General features: G+C 34.1%; 2 protein-coding genes across 8 annotated transcripts in view; both read right to left on the bottom strand.

Annotated features, from left to right (window-relative positions):
• The window catches only part of LOC128234255 (uridine phosphorylase 2-like), a 31,854-nt gene extending 24,334 nt beyond the window's left edge, over positions 1-7,520 (bottom strand). Inside the window, exon 1 of the mRNA XM_052948368.1 lies at positions 7,164-7,520. Coding sequence (XP_052804328.1) covers positions 7,164-7,231 — 68 coding nt within the window. The 5' untranslated portion in view covers positions 7,232-7,520. The remainder of the gene's footprint in view (positions 1-7,163) is intronic.
• A 2,134-nt stretch (positions 7,521-9,654) lies between these two features.
• Positions 9,655-19,679, bottom strand: part of LOC128234607 (roundabout homolog 2-like) — a 124,845-nt gene continuing 114,820 nt past the window's right edge. For all 7 annotated transcript variants that reach the window (XM_052948938.1, XM_052948936.1, XM_052948942.1 and 4 more), the window contains 6 exons: positions 17,281-18,244; positions 16,734-16,822; positions 16,224-16,430; positions 15,209-15,406; positions 14,364-14,494; positions 9,655-13,535 (listed from right to left, as the gene is read on the bottom strand). In XM_052948938.1, coding sequence (XP_052804898.1) covers positions 13,521-13,535; positions 14,364-14,494; positions 15,209-15,406; positions 16,224-16,430; positions 16,734-16,822; positions 17,281-18,244 — 1,604 coding nt within the window. In that variant the 3' untranslated portion in view covers positions 9,655-13,520. The remainder of the gene's footprint in view (positions 13,536-14,363; positions 14,495-15,208; positions 15,407-16,223; positions 16,431-16,733; positions 16,823-17,280; positions 18,245-19,679) is intronic.

The raw sequence follows: 19,679 nt of genomic DNA, 5'->3' as shown, positions 1-19,679 counted from the left end.
CATGACAAATATTAAATGATCAATTGGTGATTGCTAAAAGATTTACTGTGGTCTACTATAGTATCACAAGGCAGAAATACCATGTTTTAAGTTCATTCTTATTAGCAAATTGAACTCAAGATCCTTCATTAGAAACATTGTTGTTGACATCTATCAACCCATTTTGAAAAATGAAAACAATGATATTAATTATCATAAGTCTTATTGGGGAGTAAGAGTGCATCTTTAAAAATAGTGTGTGTGTTTTTTCACTTAAATATGTAACAATTCAATTTGACAAATGAGACAAAAGTTAGGAAATAGAAGTAGTAAGTGTACTTAAAACAAAACATCAACACAAATTGACAAAGCTCAATATAACAGGAAATCTATATTATGAAAACACAAATCCTTAAAGGCCATAATTATTTGAACTGAATTAAGGTATAAGTAATACACACTTTTATAAAGCTTTTACGGACAACATAGTTATTATCATGGTACGTTATGGGACTTTTATCCAAATTTTGAAGATTTTTTACTGTTAATTAAAATATTTTGTCTTTATTTGATTTTTTTTCACATTATCAGAGATTATGAAATAAACACAACAGTTTCTGGTAAAATAAACTTCAGTTAACAGAAAAATTACGTTCAACCGAACATATTATTGATACACATGGAAAAAAATCATTTTGATTGATCTTGTGAGTCTTCGGAACAGAGCAGTATTTCAATGTTTGAAAATATATAGCAGTTTTATAAATTCATAAAAAATAGTTAATAATAAGACAACCTGCTGAAATCATTTAAATATTTTCTGTGATGTCTAATGAACAATTCAAAAGACAATTTATGATAGTTTACCGTTCAGTTTTGAAGAAAATATACATAATGTCATGTAACTATACATTTTTATAACTAATAAAATGCTTAAAAATCAACCTTTTTCTTGTAAAAAGCTCAATTGGACTTATTCATAAAATGTAATCATTCAAATAAATGAATTTTACTTATGATACTAACTCAGAATTCAGATTTAAAAACAATGAATGTACTTTTAAATTAAAATATGTAAAGAAACAAGAACACTAAGTAGGCGGTAATGCCCCTCCAAAAATGTCAGAGTGAAAGTTCTCAACTAATGTCTTTTGAATATTATAACATGTAAACAGTCTCTGTTGGTAATCGATGTCTATTTGTTTTATTTAGTCAATGGTATTCTAACATTTAGAACTTTTCACAATAATTCTTCACTCTTCAACATTTGAAGTTTGGTTTGTTCCCCTGCGTTTGTACTTGTACTGTCTGCACAGATGAAAATTACTCAATGCTGAGTCAATGCGGATTTAACAGGTCTTTACCCATCTAGAATGTTTAGTGCTGCAAAAGAAAAAAAAATACTTTCTAACTAATTTGTATAGATAATAATACTGCCATACATATACAAAATAAAATATAAACAGTTTAATATTTCTCAACATTATTTAAAAACAACTACAATAAGCTGATACATACATGTCCCTGGGGTACGGGGCATATGGCGAGGATTTGACCATCAGTTCGTCCGACGAGAATTTTACCCGGGGTTGGCTGGACAGAAAGTCAAAGTCCCAGCTATTCCTCGGACCTGGTGGGGCTTTGGTTACAATTGACTGGTGCATTATAAGTAGATGTAAAGTATGTAACATGTATATTTATAGTACATGTAGAAATATTAAAACGCTGTCTTAACGTTTAGCAAATAAAAATGATTTAAGAATTCCAAAGAAATTAAAAAACAAACTTTTTTGAACACATAAACATACACAACTACTCAAGGATACTTATATGAATAGCCCTTTGATACGAATATCCCAATTCCATGCTGATTGTTGACATTAGTTTTTTCGACAGAAAATCTTCTCTTACGCGTATAATTCACTTATAATCCATGTTTTACTGTAATGACTCAAATTGTTAGATGTATCGTAATCAACTGTCATTGTGCACTTTTAGTGTTTACTTATTTTAAACGTATATTCATGACAAAACCGAGTTTCCAACTATTAATCGACGATGTAGAAATTCCATTATTGACCTATGAATAGCGGGGAAATACCTTCTGGTTCTAAAAATAGCAACATCCGGATATGTGTAGTGTTCTAAAAATAAAACAACTCGGGGGCAATCGTAATACAATTTTACTAATGTCACCTTCAACACATTAAAAAATAAAGTTAGGTGATGATTTAATCCAATATCGATTAAATTAAAGAAAACAGCTTAACTCATTGTTTATTAATGCAGTAAACATAACAAAACAACATAAAACATAATTATTCCCATTCACATAATTACCGGTCCACACATTTTACATTTCATTCGGAACTCCTCCGAATATTTACATTTCCGGCACATGATATTACAGTTAACCAATCGGAAAACGTAAACGAAACGGGAACAGTTATTAAACTTATTTGTCGTTCTTCAAATATAATGTTTTGAAGATAAATTGAAGACAATCTATTCAACCACAAATAGCATTTTTAACACCCATGCAATCGTCATCCATTTGCATTTTTTAATCATAATAAAATAACAGTAAAAGCCAACTGTCAATCAACTTAAAAACCGCTCCTACCACTTACTAAAATAAATTCCCATTCCATAATAGGCGCGCTCTTCAGAGCGGCGCCAATCAATGTTGTTGTTCTTGAGTTGAGGTCTAGTTTCGCCTGATAATGGCTTCATTACGGCTTGACCCTGTCACACACCCACAAGTGTGACTGAAACAGTTTTGAAGCCAAACGGGGTGTTTTACCCCAATTCGTTGGTGGGATATTCGCCATAGAAGTAATTTTGAATCCAAAATAATCTCACGATAAATGACATCTAGAGAGGTCCCACAGCTCTGTTGGAATTGATCAATACTTTAAATACTACTAGTATACAGTTTTTCCATATGGTATTCATGAAAAATATCAAATGTGTCAATACTTTCAATACAACATGTACACAGTTTCTCCTTATGATATTCATGAACGCTTATGAAATGTATCAATATTTTAAATACTACATGTATACAGTTTCTCCATATTTTTATGGTATCCATGACTCTTATGGAATATCCGGTAATTGGTTGTTGTTGCTTTTTTTAAAAAGTGCTTGGTCTTATGTAAGTTATAATCAATGATGGACATGAAATTTGTACTTTTAGACTGGAGACGAACGAATAAAGGGATCATCTACTGGTCATGACCAACCTGCATACCAAGTATGAAGTTCCTGGGTCCAAGTATGAAGTTCTTGGGTCCAAGCTTTCTTTACTAATTGAGTGGAAAAAATGTGACATACAGACTGGTGGCCAAAAAATATTTAGCTCCTGTGACCTTGACCTCAAAATAAATACGTGTGATCTACTAATCAAGACAGACCAACTAGCCATTCGGAGCTCCTCGGCCATTTTTTTTTCAAAAACAACCTCGGATGTATTTGGACGGTTTACATACTCAAAAAGTGGCACGTTTAAGTCCGCTGCAAGTAGATCGCGTAGTAATTTTATTAAGCAGTTAAACTTTATGACTTTACTCGTGGGAATCTTAATTTTGTTTACAATAATTCACTTCACTGGCAATCAATTTAAACTTAGATTAATAAATACAACTCTAAAAAAATACATTTAATTAATGATATAATTCAAAAATTTACGAACTACTTCAACTGATGTACCGGCATACATCCGAGGTTGTTTTCTATAAAATGGCCGAGGAGTTCCGAATGACCAACTAGCAAACCAAGGATTAAGTTCCTGAGCCCAAGTGCTCTTAAGTTATTCAAAGGAAACTGTTATTTTACTTCAAGGTCACCTTGACCATTAACCTTTTGGCCTAAAAATCAAGAGGGGTCCTCTACATGTACTAGTCATGACCATCTGGCATACCACTTGTCCGGTTAACGCAGTGGTTAGTGCACTCGTTTCTCACCTAGGCGACCCGGGCTAGATTCCCAGCCTGGGCGCATGAGCGTTTGATTCGTGGCCACCAAGCCGGACAAGTGGGCTTCTCCGGGCACTCCGGTCTTTCCCACAACACACGACCACACTCTCGCGCAACATAGTGCTAACGAGAATGAGTTAGTATAAGTTAACATACCTTTCTTCACAATCGTAAAATATATAATGTTGAAACTAACTGGCATACCAAACTTGTAAGAAGTTCCTGTGTGAAAGCGCTCTTTATTAATCGAGCGGAAACTGTTTTTTTTTTCACCTCAATGTCACAGCGCCTTTGACCTACTGATCTCAAAATCAATAGGGGACATCTAATAGTCATGACCAACTGACATACCGAGTTCGCGAAGTTTCTGGTTAGATACACAGGTCTTACAAACGTATATTTGAATAATAAACCTTTAATTACTATATTAGTCACCATTTATTGGTAAATAATAATTACTAATAACAAGAAGTTGTAACGTGTATTTAATAGTGAAAACGCACATATATCAATTGACTGGTTGGTCCTTAAAGATTTACAGTGATCAACGATCATCTCATAAGGTAGAAATATCATGTTTTCTGAACCTTTCTTTTTAATAATAAACATGGTATCCTTCGTGAGAACCATTGTTTTCGGTATTTATTCATCCTTTTCGGTAAATTAAAACAATTGTATTACTTTTGATACATCATATTTGGGAGTAACAGTGCATCTTAAAGTGTTTTAGTATGTAGCTTAAAGATTTTACGCTTTATACAGAAGATTACTTTAACACCATTCCCCAATGATGAAAATAATGTAGCCTAATAAAAAAAATACCAACCCTGCCTTTTTTGAAAAGGATATAACACTGACCAAATCATTTTTTGGCCTAAGAAATAATCAATGATGGACATGAAATTTGGACTATTTGACAGGAGACGAACAAACATAGGGGTCATCTATTGGTCATGACCGATCTGCATACCAACAAGATCCAGGAATTTCATACGTGCAGGTATCTCACTACGCCGAAATTTACTTCTCCTTCCAGTCATATTAGGGATAAGAAGGGAGACTATTAGGAGATGTGATACTAATCGTTACACTGATACGAATACTGTGCCATACAAAAAACCTCATTTTATATTTACATTCACCTTGACTGGTTTAACTATATCAGTATATGAATTTTTCATAAAAGAATGTATCCCTTTTGGCTCAGCAAAAGTGTACTTGTCGTTTGTCACATAGTTAGCTTCAAATAGCATCTAAAATGAAACAAAAACAAAGGAAGCTAAGCTTTAGAAACAATCCGAATGGCCTCATAAAAAAACTGTTAAAAACAATACGAGCAGGGGGCGAATCCTATTTTGGTACGATCGAGATAGGGTACGAATGCCACATTCAGTTGTGCTATTATTCACTTGTCTTTGGTGAAATACTTTTCAATATGCTGACATTTATGAATTAAATGATATTTTGTTTAATTTCTGTCCTTGATGAAAAAAATAACCAATACATAGTAAAAGGTTTAGAAATAATCTCCGAAAATTGTTCTGACAAAATTGCGATCTCCCCAAATCATCCATTTTCTTAAAATCGTAAGCATGAGGAAAATACTGTAAGTAAACGCTACATAAAGCAAAGAAATATTTTTGTGATTGCAACATATTTTATCATAATAATTTCACAAAAAATATAAATAATTTGTTAATGAGTCATGTTATTGATTTTCTAAGCGCCACCTTGCCAATGACACTGATCGTCTGCTTCAAAAGCAACAATGTTTTAAATGGCGTACCTTGTTTGTACAATACAAAAATCAATTGGTTTTTTTTAAACTGTATTAATGCTAGACAAGATTTTTCATAAGTATGTCGCCTTTTCAATCACATTTTAACAAACTTTTATCACTTGATCAGGGTCTTCTCAATGTACATTTTGATTGGTTGACGTTCAATAGCTCCGCCTACTGGCGATACTTCGAAAAGTGGATGATATACGGCCCAACTATTATGAGATTACCGATTATAAATGGCTAATTGCGATGTTTTGACTGAACAAGTACTCGCTGATCGACAGATTATGATATGCTAAATATTGCAATGTCCCGCTGATGTTTCAAATGGGCGAATATTGGGACTTTTTGGCGCCCGATTCGCCATTGTCGTTCCTCGCGAGACCACTTGGTCCGAATATTTAGTTACTGGGTCCAAGCGTTCTTTAATTATTGAGTGGAAAGAAATGTGACGTACCAACTGATGACATACAAATTGTTAAGCACCCGAAGGTCACGTAGACCTTAACCTATTGACCTCAAAATCAATAGAGGTGATCTACTAATTAATACCAACTACCAAACCAATGATAAAGTTCCTGAGCCCTTGAGTTCTTTAGTAATTCAATGAAAACTGTTATTTTACCTCATGATCACATTGACCGTTTACCTAATGCCTTAAAATCAATAGGGGTCATCTACTCGTCATGACCAATTGGCATACCAAGTAAGAAGTTACTGGGTGCCAACTTCTTTAGTTGTATTGAGCGGAAACCGTTTTTACCTCATAGTCACTGCAACATAGGAGTCATCTACTAGTCATGACTAACTGGCATTATCAAGTATGACGTTCCTGGGCACAAACATTTCTTAGTTATTGAATGGAAACCATTGTGTAACCTCAAGGTCACCGTAACCTTGACCAACGTGTCATTATCAACTGGTAATGCCAGTGTTAAGTACCTTGGTGTCAGTGTTTTTTGGTTTTCGACAGGAAACTGTTTTTTACCCTCAAGGTCACCTTGATCTTTTTACCTTATGATCCTCAAATGATTTTATCTGAAATATAACTATAAATTTATTTGGTTTAATTAATTAAAGTATTGGCGGGGGGGGGGATATTCTCCTCCAAGAAAACGTTTCTAGTCAGAAATGGCGTATTTTATTACTTTTTTTCTCCTGTATATTGAAATGAAAAATGCACTTTTAATTTATGGGAGGGGGCGCCGGGTCCCACTGGACCCGTTAGTGAGAAGGGTTCTACCAACCAAGGACAGGATACAGCACCCTTCCACAACTCTTTCGCTGAAACCCTTATAGATATTATTGTGGCTAACCATGCACACTGCCTATATGATACATGTAGGAGTGTTAAATGCTTACCTTTATTATTGCAAAATACATGTAGCTCAGAAATCTGAATGGATCTAATATTGTTTACACACCTGGGTGTTATACGTCCAGAGATATCTTTTTCTATATCCAGGTCCAGGAACTTCGGGAACTCAGACATCTTTGAGTCAAAGTACGAAAATTAAAAAAACAAACAGAAATGACTCAAAAACTTTATTATTTTTTCTAATCCAGGAATCTTATAAATAGTTATGATAGTTTCACCTGTTAACTTTCACTTTCACTTTCAACAGTTGTTGTAATGTCCAGCAGTGTTCAATTTATGGAACAAAATACAACACACTGTGGCTACCATAAATATGTGAATACCTAATGATTCTGACTTTGTGATGAAATCGATATTGCAATGTGAAGGATGGTTTTGCTGGGGACTGAATTCGTACCATCTGTATTGGGCATAAATTAACTTTGAGTAGCCTCCCTTGCGTTTAAAAGACTACACCGCACTGTTCTTTTGAAAAATGGAAACAGACAACACTTTTAACAGACACACTACATTCAAACTACGCAGCGGTTACTTCACTTGCATAAAAGTCTAATAAGGTGTCACTGCATTGAAAACTGACCTTTTTAAACCTTATTTCCTACAAAGTCTATTCTATCAATATATGATATTGTCTGGTTCTGTATGTAACACCATAACAATAGATATTTAAAAATGTAGTTACATAGAGTGTCAATATGCATCTAGGAGTAGGATTTGTTATTGATCCCAGTATTGGCTATATGCATTATTCAGTTTAAAAAATAAATAAATGGATAATGGACCAGTTATAACTAATTACAGACTTGAACTATGTTGATACTGGATTTCTTAACCCTTTAACTTCATGGTTACACATTATTACATCTCCCTCCATAGTTTCTTAGACATACAATGTAGATACAGATATTCACGTATTATCAATAGGTTCATACATGTAGATACAGATTTTGACACATTCGTTACATAAGGGTAATTTATTTTTACTTAAGCTATTGCGGCAGATTAGTGCACATTATTGGCTATATGCATTATTCACAGTTTTTAAAAAAAAAAAATGGATAATGGACCAGTTATAACTAATTACAGACTTGAACTATGATAATATTGATACTGGATTTCTTAACCCTTTAACTTCATGGTTACACATTTTTACATCTCCCTCCATAGTTTCATACATGTGTACATGTAGATACAGATATTCACGCATTATCAATAGGTTCATACATTGTACATGTAGATACAGATTTTGACACATTCGTTACATAAGGGTAATTTATTTTTACTTAAGCTATTGCGGCAGATTAGTGCACTCCCTACTCACCTACGCAACCCGGGTTTGATTCCCAGCCTGGGCGCATGTGAGTTTGGTTTGTGGTCACCAAGCCGGACAAGTGGGATTCCTCTGGGTACTTCGGTTTCCCCCACAACACAAAACCACATTATTCCATAACATCGTGCACCAAGTGCCAGGCTCGCAGCTGCTTTGCTCGTTCGGGCGTGGACGGAAACCGCGAGAAAACGACAAAGTCCCAACGCGTGCAGTACACCGTCTGCCTATCTGTCCCGCCCGGGTAGTAGTAGTGGCGGCACTTGTCAAAGTTCTCCCCGGGCTCGCCTCATCGGCGAGGCGAAGACACCGTGAAATCCCCGTGTGCCAACAAGATTGATTAATATAATGTTGTAATAACTTGTTTGACAATCTTTGTAAAATGTTTGCGTTTAAAACTTAGTACATCTATTTTTCACAATTATATTCCTTTTCTCATTGCCATTGGAATGAGAACCAAAATTCTGCTTGGATTCTAACTTTGAAAGTATACTACGAATGAGTTTGGATTAAGATAAAGAAGTAATTTGGCGCAAAATAAATGTCCATGATGAATGATGAGAGGGTTACAAATAAGTACTTATAACAATACATTTTAGCTCAGATGAGCTTAAACATGTACAGATGGGGATTAATACAGGGTTAGTAGGCCATATTCTCAAAACATGCTAAGGCATACTTAAAACAAAGTTTCCAGTTTCCAGTTTCCTGACTGATCTGACATTATTTATTTTATTGCCACCATATTTTTTCTCTCCTTTTGTGTTTATATTTTCTTCAGTTAATTGCATATGATAGACACAAAAGTACCGGGTACTGTATTTTGTACATTACAAAATATTTGTAATCATTATCTGAGACCGATGCTTGATCATTTGTAATATGTAAACATGAACGAACGACATTCAATTGTTGCACAACGTTAAAACATGTTGTTTACAAATTATATTTTATAATTATAAATGCACTTCACAAAACAATACATATTTTCAAATCTTAATGCACCTTCCAGTTCGGGCAGTCTTTTATATCCGGCTTTCTTTTCCGGATACATACCGAGATTTCCATTCATTTCGGTTGGTCTGAAATTGGCCTAGTCAGGCCAGTCTTTTATACTCAACCGTCCCATTCATATATACCCTTACAAAACTTACCCAATTTAATGCTGTCCAATTTGAATGTCTTGAACCATAAACAAATCCAACACAGGTTTTAGTTTTTATCATTTTATTATTTTTCAATAGACATCTAATAGCAACATAAAATGATTATGCATTTTAGTTAACACATAAATAACTTATAATATCAAAATAATCATAAACAATACTCATACTTATCTTAAATGTAATTTAGCACATGCCTGTTATGCTTATTGCTTAGCTTATACATTCAGCACATTCTTATCATCAGGGCCGATTTGTTCAGAATTTTGTTAGAGTCAGCAACTTTGTTAACGTCATCAGTGTTCGATTGCTACTTTTACTGCTCTAAAAGTTGAATGCATTCACAAGTGATCTGCACCATTTCTAACAAAAATTGAGACAACTGTTTCAGCTGGACTTGTGTATTTAAGTATATAAGCACATCATGAACTATTTGACATTTGAAAGTTAACAACGATCTTGTTAATCACATTGTTAACTTTAACAACATTCTGAACAATCGGCCCAATGTCAGATATAATCAAATATGTAGAAAACATTAAAGGGTCTCATTTACAGATTTTATGTTCGAAACAATTTTTTGAAACTTATTTGAAATTGTGATATTATACATTCTTTGATAAACATATACCAAACAGTAACTGGCAGATACTTATTTGAACAGAATTTTGTAAATCAAAGCTTAAAAAAGAAATTAATTCAGAGTAAGTAACGTTTTTCAGCAAAATAAAGCATTTCCTTTCACATTTCAAAATATTGTTTTACAATAAACCTCTTGATTGAACTTTCGATGTTGTTTTATCATTGTAACCATTATTTTGTATTATAACGCACATTTTTTTTTGTGATGTCTGAGACTATAAAATGTGAATGAGTCCCTTTAAAGTTTTAAAAATGTTGCTCTCATTCCTTTAAGGAGGAATGAGAACTTGTTAAACAATAACAGCAATGTAAGTAATCTTGATATTTCCCATATACAGTTATTAACTGGTGATTAAGTGTACATGTATATTCCATCTTATGGACTATACAAAGTCACAATATTCACCGAGACGCTATCATCAGTCTGTTAGTATTTTATTATATGCTTTTAGTAACAATCTTCCTAAACCCTCTTTTTACATCATAATTCTTATGAGGCAAAGTGTTATTTACCGAGACGCTATCATCAGTATGTTAGTATTTTATTATATGCTTTTAGTAATAACCTTCTTAAACCCTTTTTTCACATCATATTTCTTATGCAGCAAAGTGTTATTCACCGAGACACTATCAATAATCATCAGTCTGTTAGTATTTTATTATATGCTTTTAGTAATAAACTTCCTAAACTCTCTTGTCATATCATATGTCTTATGCAGCATGCCCTAATTTTACCGCTATGCTTAGAAAATGAAATCATGGATGTTCTGGAGCTAATTGTATAAATCTTTGACAAGTTGTTAACAATTTGATTGGTTAATAGATATTATTAGATATTAGATATTGATATATTGAACTATCAAAAATTTGGATAACACAGCCGAAAACCTAACCGTTATAATTGTATTTAAAACAACTGGCTGCCCATTACTTTTAGTCGGTAATTTTTATCATAGCGTACAACGGGAATGACGCAATGTCCTGTCAAGCAGACGTATGTTTGTTTACAACAAAATCACAGTTTGCTGGTGTGTATAACTTATGGTTTGTCATGTGACATCTCGACCAATGAAAAGGGTGGAAATATACTAAGCATACAATAATTAAAGTTATTGAATATTTTCTTTTTTAAGTATAATTATCATGGCAAATTGAGAGTTATACATGTATTTGTAATAAATAACATAGAACTGGTTCTACAGTACGTCTTGAAAACAGCATTGTATAGCCGGCAGGCTATCCTCATTATTCTTTTAGAACATGTTAACATTCACACACATTAACAAAAATAAGAACTGTCAACTTATCTATAGATATTTTGCTCTATATACATATATATTGCACAATGTTTATTTTCTCTCACACATATTTATGTTTACTTCCTTTCTACACATTTATGTGTATTTAGTTTCTGTTTATACACATAATTATGATACATCATACACATAGGCGTTAACACATGCACAAACATGTAAACTACATGTATCTTAAAAAATTAAGTCATTTGATGACGCTTTGAAGTGCTGTTTTGAAAGTTTACAAATGATCATCATTAATTCATACAATGTTATAATGTTTGAAATAATCACAATCCTATTATTTAAAAAACAAACATGACCTTTTTTCTGGGCATTTGACCAGGAATAATTGCATAAGCAAAATACAAATGTATATTAAACTCCTATCAAATGTTACAATTTATATACATGATTTATGTCATCATCATGTTTTTCGAGCTTAATTAATCTTAAGTCATGTAAATGATTAAGACGTATTTAGCATATCCAGTTGTAAAGATGTCTATAATAAGAGCTTTTCCTGGATTTTTTTTTCTTTTCAATCTAGCTAAAATTTTGTTTGTATTTTACATTTAATAATTAAGATTTTTTTTTACCCAAATATAGGCTTTATGTACAAAATTAGATGCTATTCATGAGCCTTTCTTCACATACTTAATTTATTATCACTTATAAAGTTCTGTTCACAGATAATGTTATTTTTAATAGCCAGATTTTGCACCAAAGACTGATCACTACTAGTAAGTTCGAATCACAATTTTATTGTTTTGAATCTGGAGGTACACTATCAAGGCTAAACAAAGCAGTATACAATGTGGCACCAAGCAGTATCCACGAAAAAAAAAAACTATCAAGAATGATTTGTTTTAAGCATCTAATTTCTTAAATGATTAAATAAATATTATTAATACATTTACATAAATTGGCAACAAAAAGTATTTTCAACATGGCAACAAAAAGTATTTTCAACACCTTTTTAACAATGCCAATGCATTGGATTTCCATACTCAGACTAATACTTGAATACACCTTTTTTGGTTCATGCAAGGATTTCAATGGAGTTTATGACAAACGTATAAAATCACTACAAAGTCATGTTTGTCATTTGTAAGTACACCAAAAGTTAGTGAGTTTAAATAACCATAAAAATCAAATTTTTATCGAGAAATAAATAGCAGATGATCCATGTCATAATCCAAATATCTTTGGTTACAGTGTATATCGTGGTCGCTATCTTGTTTTGGCATTTAGCGTCTGTTTTGGTCCGGCCTTAGAGGTATCCATCAACACTTAAGTACAGACATAAATAAACACAGCGAAGCATTAACAGAAAGCACAGATCACGATTCTCTATTTTCATGTCTTTTTCCCACTAAACTTCTGGACTGAAGAGTCTAATGTTATTGTTGCTAGGTAGGTAACCATGGTAATCAAAAGAACTGATCTCCTCAATTGAAGAGTTAAACATAACTGTGGAATAGTCTAACATAACCATTGCTATGTAACCTCAGTTTGTAACCATGGTAATCAGCAGAATTTCATCTTCTGAACTGGAGAATGTCTTATTTCTGTTGCTAGGTTGGTTACCATGGCAACCAGTAAGGATACATACTCTCATTGAAGTGTTTTCTGAAACTGTTGCACCATGGCGATCTGTAGAATTAAATCCTCTTATTTCAAGAGTTAAAAATAACTCTTTGCTCAATTTCGCTTAGTTTGTTACCATGGTGATCATTAGAACTTCATATTCTGAACTGATGAGTATAATGTAACCGTTGCCTGGGAATACTGGGTTGGTTACCATGGTGATCAATGAAACTACATCTTCTGCATAGAGGAGTGTAATGTAACCGTTGCTAAGGTTCAGTCAGAAGGTAACCAAGGTGATTAGTAGTGGCGTGTTTGTCCATCCATGCACAGATTAATCTCGAACGTTGACACGTAAGGAGTATTGTATCCAGGTCTTCTTAACATCATACCACTGGGATCTGTAATAAAATGGTAAAATCTCTTTAATCAAAATCTCTTAAATCAAATTGTATCAAGAAATCAAGTCATACATAAGAAATATGATATGCATACAAATAAATGTACATGTATTATGATTCAAAATCTTGCATGTTTATAAGTTTTTAAAACATATTCTTACAGAAACTTTTGATAAAAAGGTTTTGTAAATATTTAAAAGAAAACTAATTCTGGAGCCAAAAAAATAACTTGATTAATTGTTACAATAAAATGAATTGTACTGAAGTACATCAAGTTCTGGCTGTAGAATATTTTTCTTGGAATCTAGACCAAAGGTTTTAATTTTAGTAGAAATTAATTTTCGTATCATTTTTTTTAATTTATTGTTTTCAAATATTTTTTTCTGATGAACAACAAAAACTTTACTACAAAATCTTCTAATACTATCAACAAGAGTGCAACAGAGGGGATGCCAATGCTTGACTGTTTTGTTTTTTTAATTTCACAACGGGCATAACTCAACAGTTATTAATGCCATAGTTATTGGTCTAGATATACATATGCACAATGTCTCTGGCAATGAGTGTGTGAATTTTTTTTTAAATATCTTGAATGCTTTCTTAATTATTGCCAAGGTATACGTTTTTACATAACCACACCGCCTATGAGAATGACACTAAAGTTACAACAATACCTCAAATGATTTTCTTACAAAAAAAATCAGACGAGATTAAATATGCGTATTTTTAACAATTTTTAAGACATAAAATATCCATATACAAAAAATTATGATAATACTACTTCAAAATAGATATTCATTTTGTTACAATTTAAAATCATACACATACATCATCCGAGAACTGGAACATAGGTGATGGTTTGTTGGTGGGCGTGGTCTCAGTAGGACGTGGCCGGTACAGGGAGGGCAGGGGGTCGGGACTAGAGGGGGCGGGGTGGGGAACACTTGCCGCATCAAAGTCTAAGGAAAGAGAATAGGAAATGTTAGTATTTCAAGTATGAAATGCAAAATAATGAGTACTGATTATTAAGACATAGTTATTTCTGAAATCGTATACTATATTAAAATTTTAAAATGTTCGAAAATGTGTTCCAGATTGACATCCTTTTTTCCACTATAGATCGAAATGTTTCAGAAAACTATACAATTCTTATTGTATATATAAAATGTTTCACTTTCAAATATATTTATGCTCAAAATTACCATCGCTCACAAAATTCTCTAACAAAAACTGCATGAACAAAGTCTTTTTTGAAGAAAACTCACCGGACAGATTAACAATAATTTTATAGATATATAGGCAGTAACTTTTTCAATACAAATATCAACACCTATTTATTACATATCTAGGATCTAATATAAGTAATCAAATAATACAGAATTCATTAAACAAGTTTTTTTAATTTCGTAATTTTAATGAATGAGTTTGATAAATTTCATATTATTTAACCATAAATGTGATATTCCATTTATATCATATATACATATGTGATAAATCAATTAAACATCGCAAATAGCCACGGCCATTTTCGACGCTTTTTATTTATGATATTAAGTCACAGTTATTGAATAGTTATAACACAGGTTATATATATCAATATAAAATATATTACAATGTTAATCCATGATGGCGACATCATTAATGATATAAATAAGGATTAATCTGAGACCAACCATTAGAAGGCATGTTAGAATCAGGAGTTGCAGAGTTATCGTCCTTCCTCCTAAGTTTATTTGTTTCGACGAGCTGTTTTCGGCGATGGGACCTCGGGAAAGGTTTGTGAGGGATATCAGCAGTACCGTAGTTGCTATCTGTGCTGTAACCGGGGCTAGGTGGACGTGCTTGTTGCCTTTGACGACGGGTCTTTTTTACTAAAGGGAGATAAACATGCTAGGGTCAAATAATTGCCAATTATTGTACAGCAAAGGGAAGTAACTGCTGCATAGAGCTGTCAGCTCTTTCATAGTTGGTCTAAATTAAAATTTTAATCTAAGCATCTGTTTAGAATTAATAATAATAATACCTAGTCACTCTCAATTTGCCTCAATTTCTCGATACATCTTAAGCATAACAGGTTTAAGTATCTTTATTTCAGTAAGCCATATTACTTACAATAATTACTATATGATTTCGTTAAAAAAGAGCAGTTTATAATGATTATCCTTAAAATTTATTTCTGTAAAAGTCTCCAACCTCTTTAAAAGGATAACATTACATTACATTAAAAGGGAAATCAAGAATACTTGAGCCTGATTCTTAAAACTGAAATTTATAATAATAGAAAGAGCAGCCCTTGTATTATCACCTCCAATGTAAAATATAGGTTTGCTCTAAGTCTGCATTATGGTGAGAAAAAAAACGCACTGCTATTTCTGTACAGTAATTGTTAATATAGTGTCACTTTGTCACCTTAATTCCATAATCCCATTTGTCATTTTTTTCATGTTCATAGAAAATCAAGTTTAATGTTACAGAGTTGGCTTAAATTGAGTGATTTACGGTGTTTTCCAATTTGAAGTTCAACTATTTATTCACCTTCAGAAACAAAATAATCATACCATTGGAAAGGACTCACAGGCCTCACAAACCAAATGATACCAATATCTACATATGGCAGAAAACTGACTTAAAGAGTTATGAAAAAAAGGTGACAATTTATTTGAGGTAAATTAAGCAAGATCCTCCAACCTTGTTTCTGGTTATGATTTGGGTCAGTGACGGTTGAGCCAACGACAGTAAGACCAGAAAGCTGGGCTGCACGGGCGACGGCGCTCGCGAAATCCTCCTCGGTGAGAATGTTCCCCCCTTCCCCATCCTCACCCGACCCCTCTGCTTCCGAGCTGGAATGTACATCACTCCCCTCCCCGACACTCTCCCAGTGGGCAACCAAAGAATCTGGAAGAAAAACATTAGTTAAAAATTATTGATTTCTATTAGAATTATTGAATATTCGGTTTTTAAATCACAACGAAATGCAAGATCTTATTGTCAAATTTTCTAAATAAGATATCCTGGACATTTAAATACATTTGATCTGCCCGTTTTTACAAAAGGGATGTCAGAACAAATCTTTAAGATAATTTTTTAAAACATTTGCATGAAACTCAAAACAGTTAATGCAATATGAATCACAATCAAAATTATGTGTAAAATGATTCTATATTTGGGAAAAATTAATATCGCACTATAAAAACTTACCTCTCTGGCTTTCCGTCTCTGTATCACAGGCCTCTGGGTCCTCGGAAATTGGAGAGTCAGTGTTCCGGGCAAAACCCTCATCTACTGGGCTAAATAACACAGCATATCTCGGTTTTAACATTGCTATTTTTAAAACAAGTACTTTCAGAATGATAATGTTTCTTATTATCAGCTATAATGGAGGAGCAAGCTACAGAAAACATATCCTAAATTCTTCTTTTTAAGCTGGGTTGTAATGAACACCTATAGCTATAGCATCAGAATCGAGTCCACTTTATGGGTAGAAACCAGTCCATTTTGAGAGGCAAATGAGAAAGTTTCCCAGGTGGGGATTGAACCCACTTCCTCTTGGGCAAGAGGAGGAAACCTGTACTGGTCACTGGCTACTCTAACCCTCTTTACTCAGACAGTTCAACAATGGTACTAGAAAAATCTGTATTCAAATGAATTGTCATTCACCTTAAATTGAAATATATTTCAAAGCTACACCTAAATATTTTAATCATGAATTTAATGTTAGAATTCGAAAAATTACAATTGAACCTACCCAGACTGGAACATGCGGTGTGGATACTGCGCTGGTTGCCCCTGGATACCAGTTGACCTTGACCTTCCCGAGTCGCCCCCACTTCCCGCTTGACTACCACCACTGTTACACACACGATAGTCTGACCCCGTCCCACTACTCGGCGGAGATTCTATCATGTAGCCTTCCAAATATGGAAGCTGGCCATTGTCACTTAGGTTTCTATGGTAACCACTATTTATAGAGTTTAGAGTATCACCCTGCCCTCTACAGGGCCCCTCACAGTAGTTTCCAGGGGGCCCACCAGGAATGTTAGCACTGTCACAAACAGGAGCCCCCATGTAGGGTAATTGTCCGTCCCCAGGGTGGGGCCGCCAACCCTGACCCCCTCTGGAGTTCAGAGTGTTAGAATGTTTTATCAACCCATCCTGTATAGGTTGTGTGTAGTTATAGCCTCCCTCTTGGGGCACTTTGGCAAGCTCATAGTCATATGGGCCCCGTGGGAGGGGCTGGCTGTCCCAGGGTTGGGCATAACCATGCATGTACATGGGCGTACCTCCTGGGCCTCTCTGGGAGCCTGTTTGTGCCCGGGCATGATGAGGCTGGCACCCCTGACTGTGCTGACGGTGCAACTGGATCAATTGCTGGGGGGAGTAGGGTCGGCTGTCAAAGTTTCGCAGTGACTGACACCTATTGCAGTTTTCTGAGTACGAGCCAGGATAGGGACCTGCAGACACCGGTTGCGGGTGTGCTGACACTGGGCAGGAACATGACGAATTCTGAGCAGGCAAGTGCGGGCTCCGGGATCGATCCTCAGGAATCTCAGAATACAGGGCATCATCTGGGTTATACTCTGTGTCACTTGGTGGATGGACAGGGGGTGGGGGAAGCATTTCATTCCAGTTGACCACCCCCGGGCCAGGGCCAATCCCTGGGCGGTACCCGGGACCCTTACGACCCTGCTTTATAAGCATTCCATTTTCATCTGAAATAAAAAATAATATTAAAAAGATAAATTTATTGCAGAATTATATTATATTCTCTATATTGTGAGACCAAGCATGCCAATAGCTTTCACAGCACTATCAAATTAAGACAACACTTTTTATACTAAGAAACCATTAACCTTCACCATCATTAAAAAGGGTAATATACCATGTGCTTAATAACTTAATAATGGAATGAAAATCATCTAAAGTCATGATATATCAGCAGAAAAATCGGTCAGGCCCACTTAATCCAATTTAGATACTGTAATATAATCAAAATTAAAAATAAAAAAGTTCCTTAGAAACATGGGGTAAAAAAGAGAAGCAAGCTGCACTTAAATTCTTATGCTGTATTTTGTTATTTAGAAGTAATTCTTCAATGATAAGCTTGAGATTTTGATAAAAAAAAAAACATTTTTTTTTTAAAGAATTCACTCAAATATCGATAATCCTACATGATCCTGTTAATACATCTTTCATTTGCAATTCTGTAAATATGGTAGCTATTTTATTTATGCATACATGAAATACAGAGCAAGCAGTAAAAAGAGCTTACAGGTAAGGTTGGATGATTAATAAATATAATGCAAGAGCTTAAGGGTACAGAATAATTTGGACGAACATAGTTCAAGGTGAAGAAGCTAGTCGTTTGCAAGCTCCCGAAGCTGTACACAAAGTTAATGGTCAATAAGCTGTATACCAGGTTCAAGGTCAAGAAGCTGCATACAAGGTTCAAGGTCAAGAAGCTGCATACAAGGTTCAAGGTCAAGAAGCTGTATACAAAGTTCAAGGTAAAATAGCTGCATACAAGGTTCAAGAAACTGTATACAAAGTTCAAGGCCAAAAAGTTTTATACAAGGTTCAAGGTTAAGAAGATGTTTTAAAAGCGTAAGGTCAATAAGCTCCATAAAAGGTTCAAGAACATGTATACAAAGTTCAGGGTCAAGAAGCTTCATACAAAGTTCAAGGTCAAGAAGCCATATAAAAGGTGAAAAGGGCAATGAAGCTTAAGAGTCAAGGTTATAAATAGCACTTGTGACAGAGAGAAGGCAAGGTTTTCACACTCAACCCATGCATATAACATTTAGAGCACTGCAGATTGAATGTCAACACTTATCTGTTGCTTTCTTTCAGTCGAAAAAGGGGCATAACTCAATAACTATTGATAATTAAAGCCAGAGTCATGGGCCTTGCTGCATATGTGCGTATTGTTTTGACAACATGTGTACTCAGCTTCATGTAAATATTTTTAAACATTTTTTTAGTTAATCCTAAGAAACCTTTTCACTATGAAGACAATGGTGAAACAAGCCAATCACAATATCCCACTTTTTTGTTTTCGAAAAACCGGTTTTCTAAATAAATGTTGTCAAAATTTCAAATTTCAAACTAGCATTATTATATAGTAGGTAGATTATATATACGCAGATA

The sequence above is a fragment of the Mya arenaria genome, chromosome 5 (assembly GCF_026914265.1).
Source record: "Mya arenaria isolate MELC-2E11 chromosome 5, ASM2691426v1".
Taxonomy (NCBI): domain Eukaryota; kingdom Metazoa; phylum Mollusca; class Bivalvia; order Myida; family Myidae; genus Mya; species Mya arenaria.
This window is presented reverse-complemented; position numbering and strand designations above follow the sequence as displayed.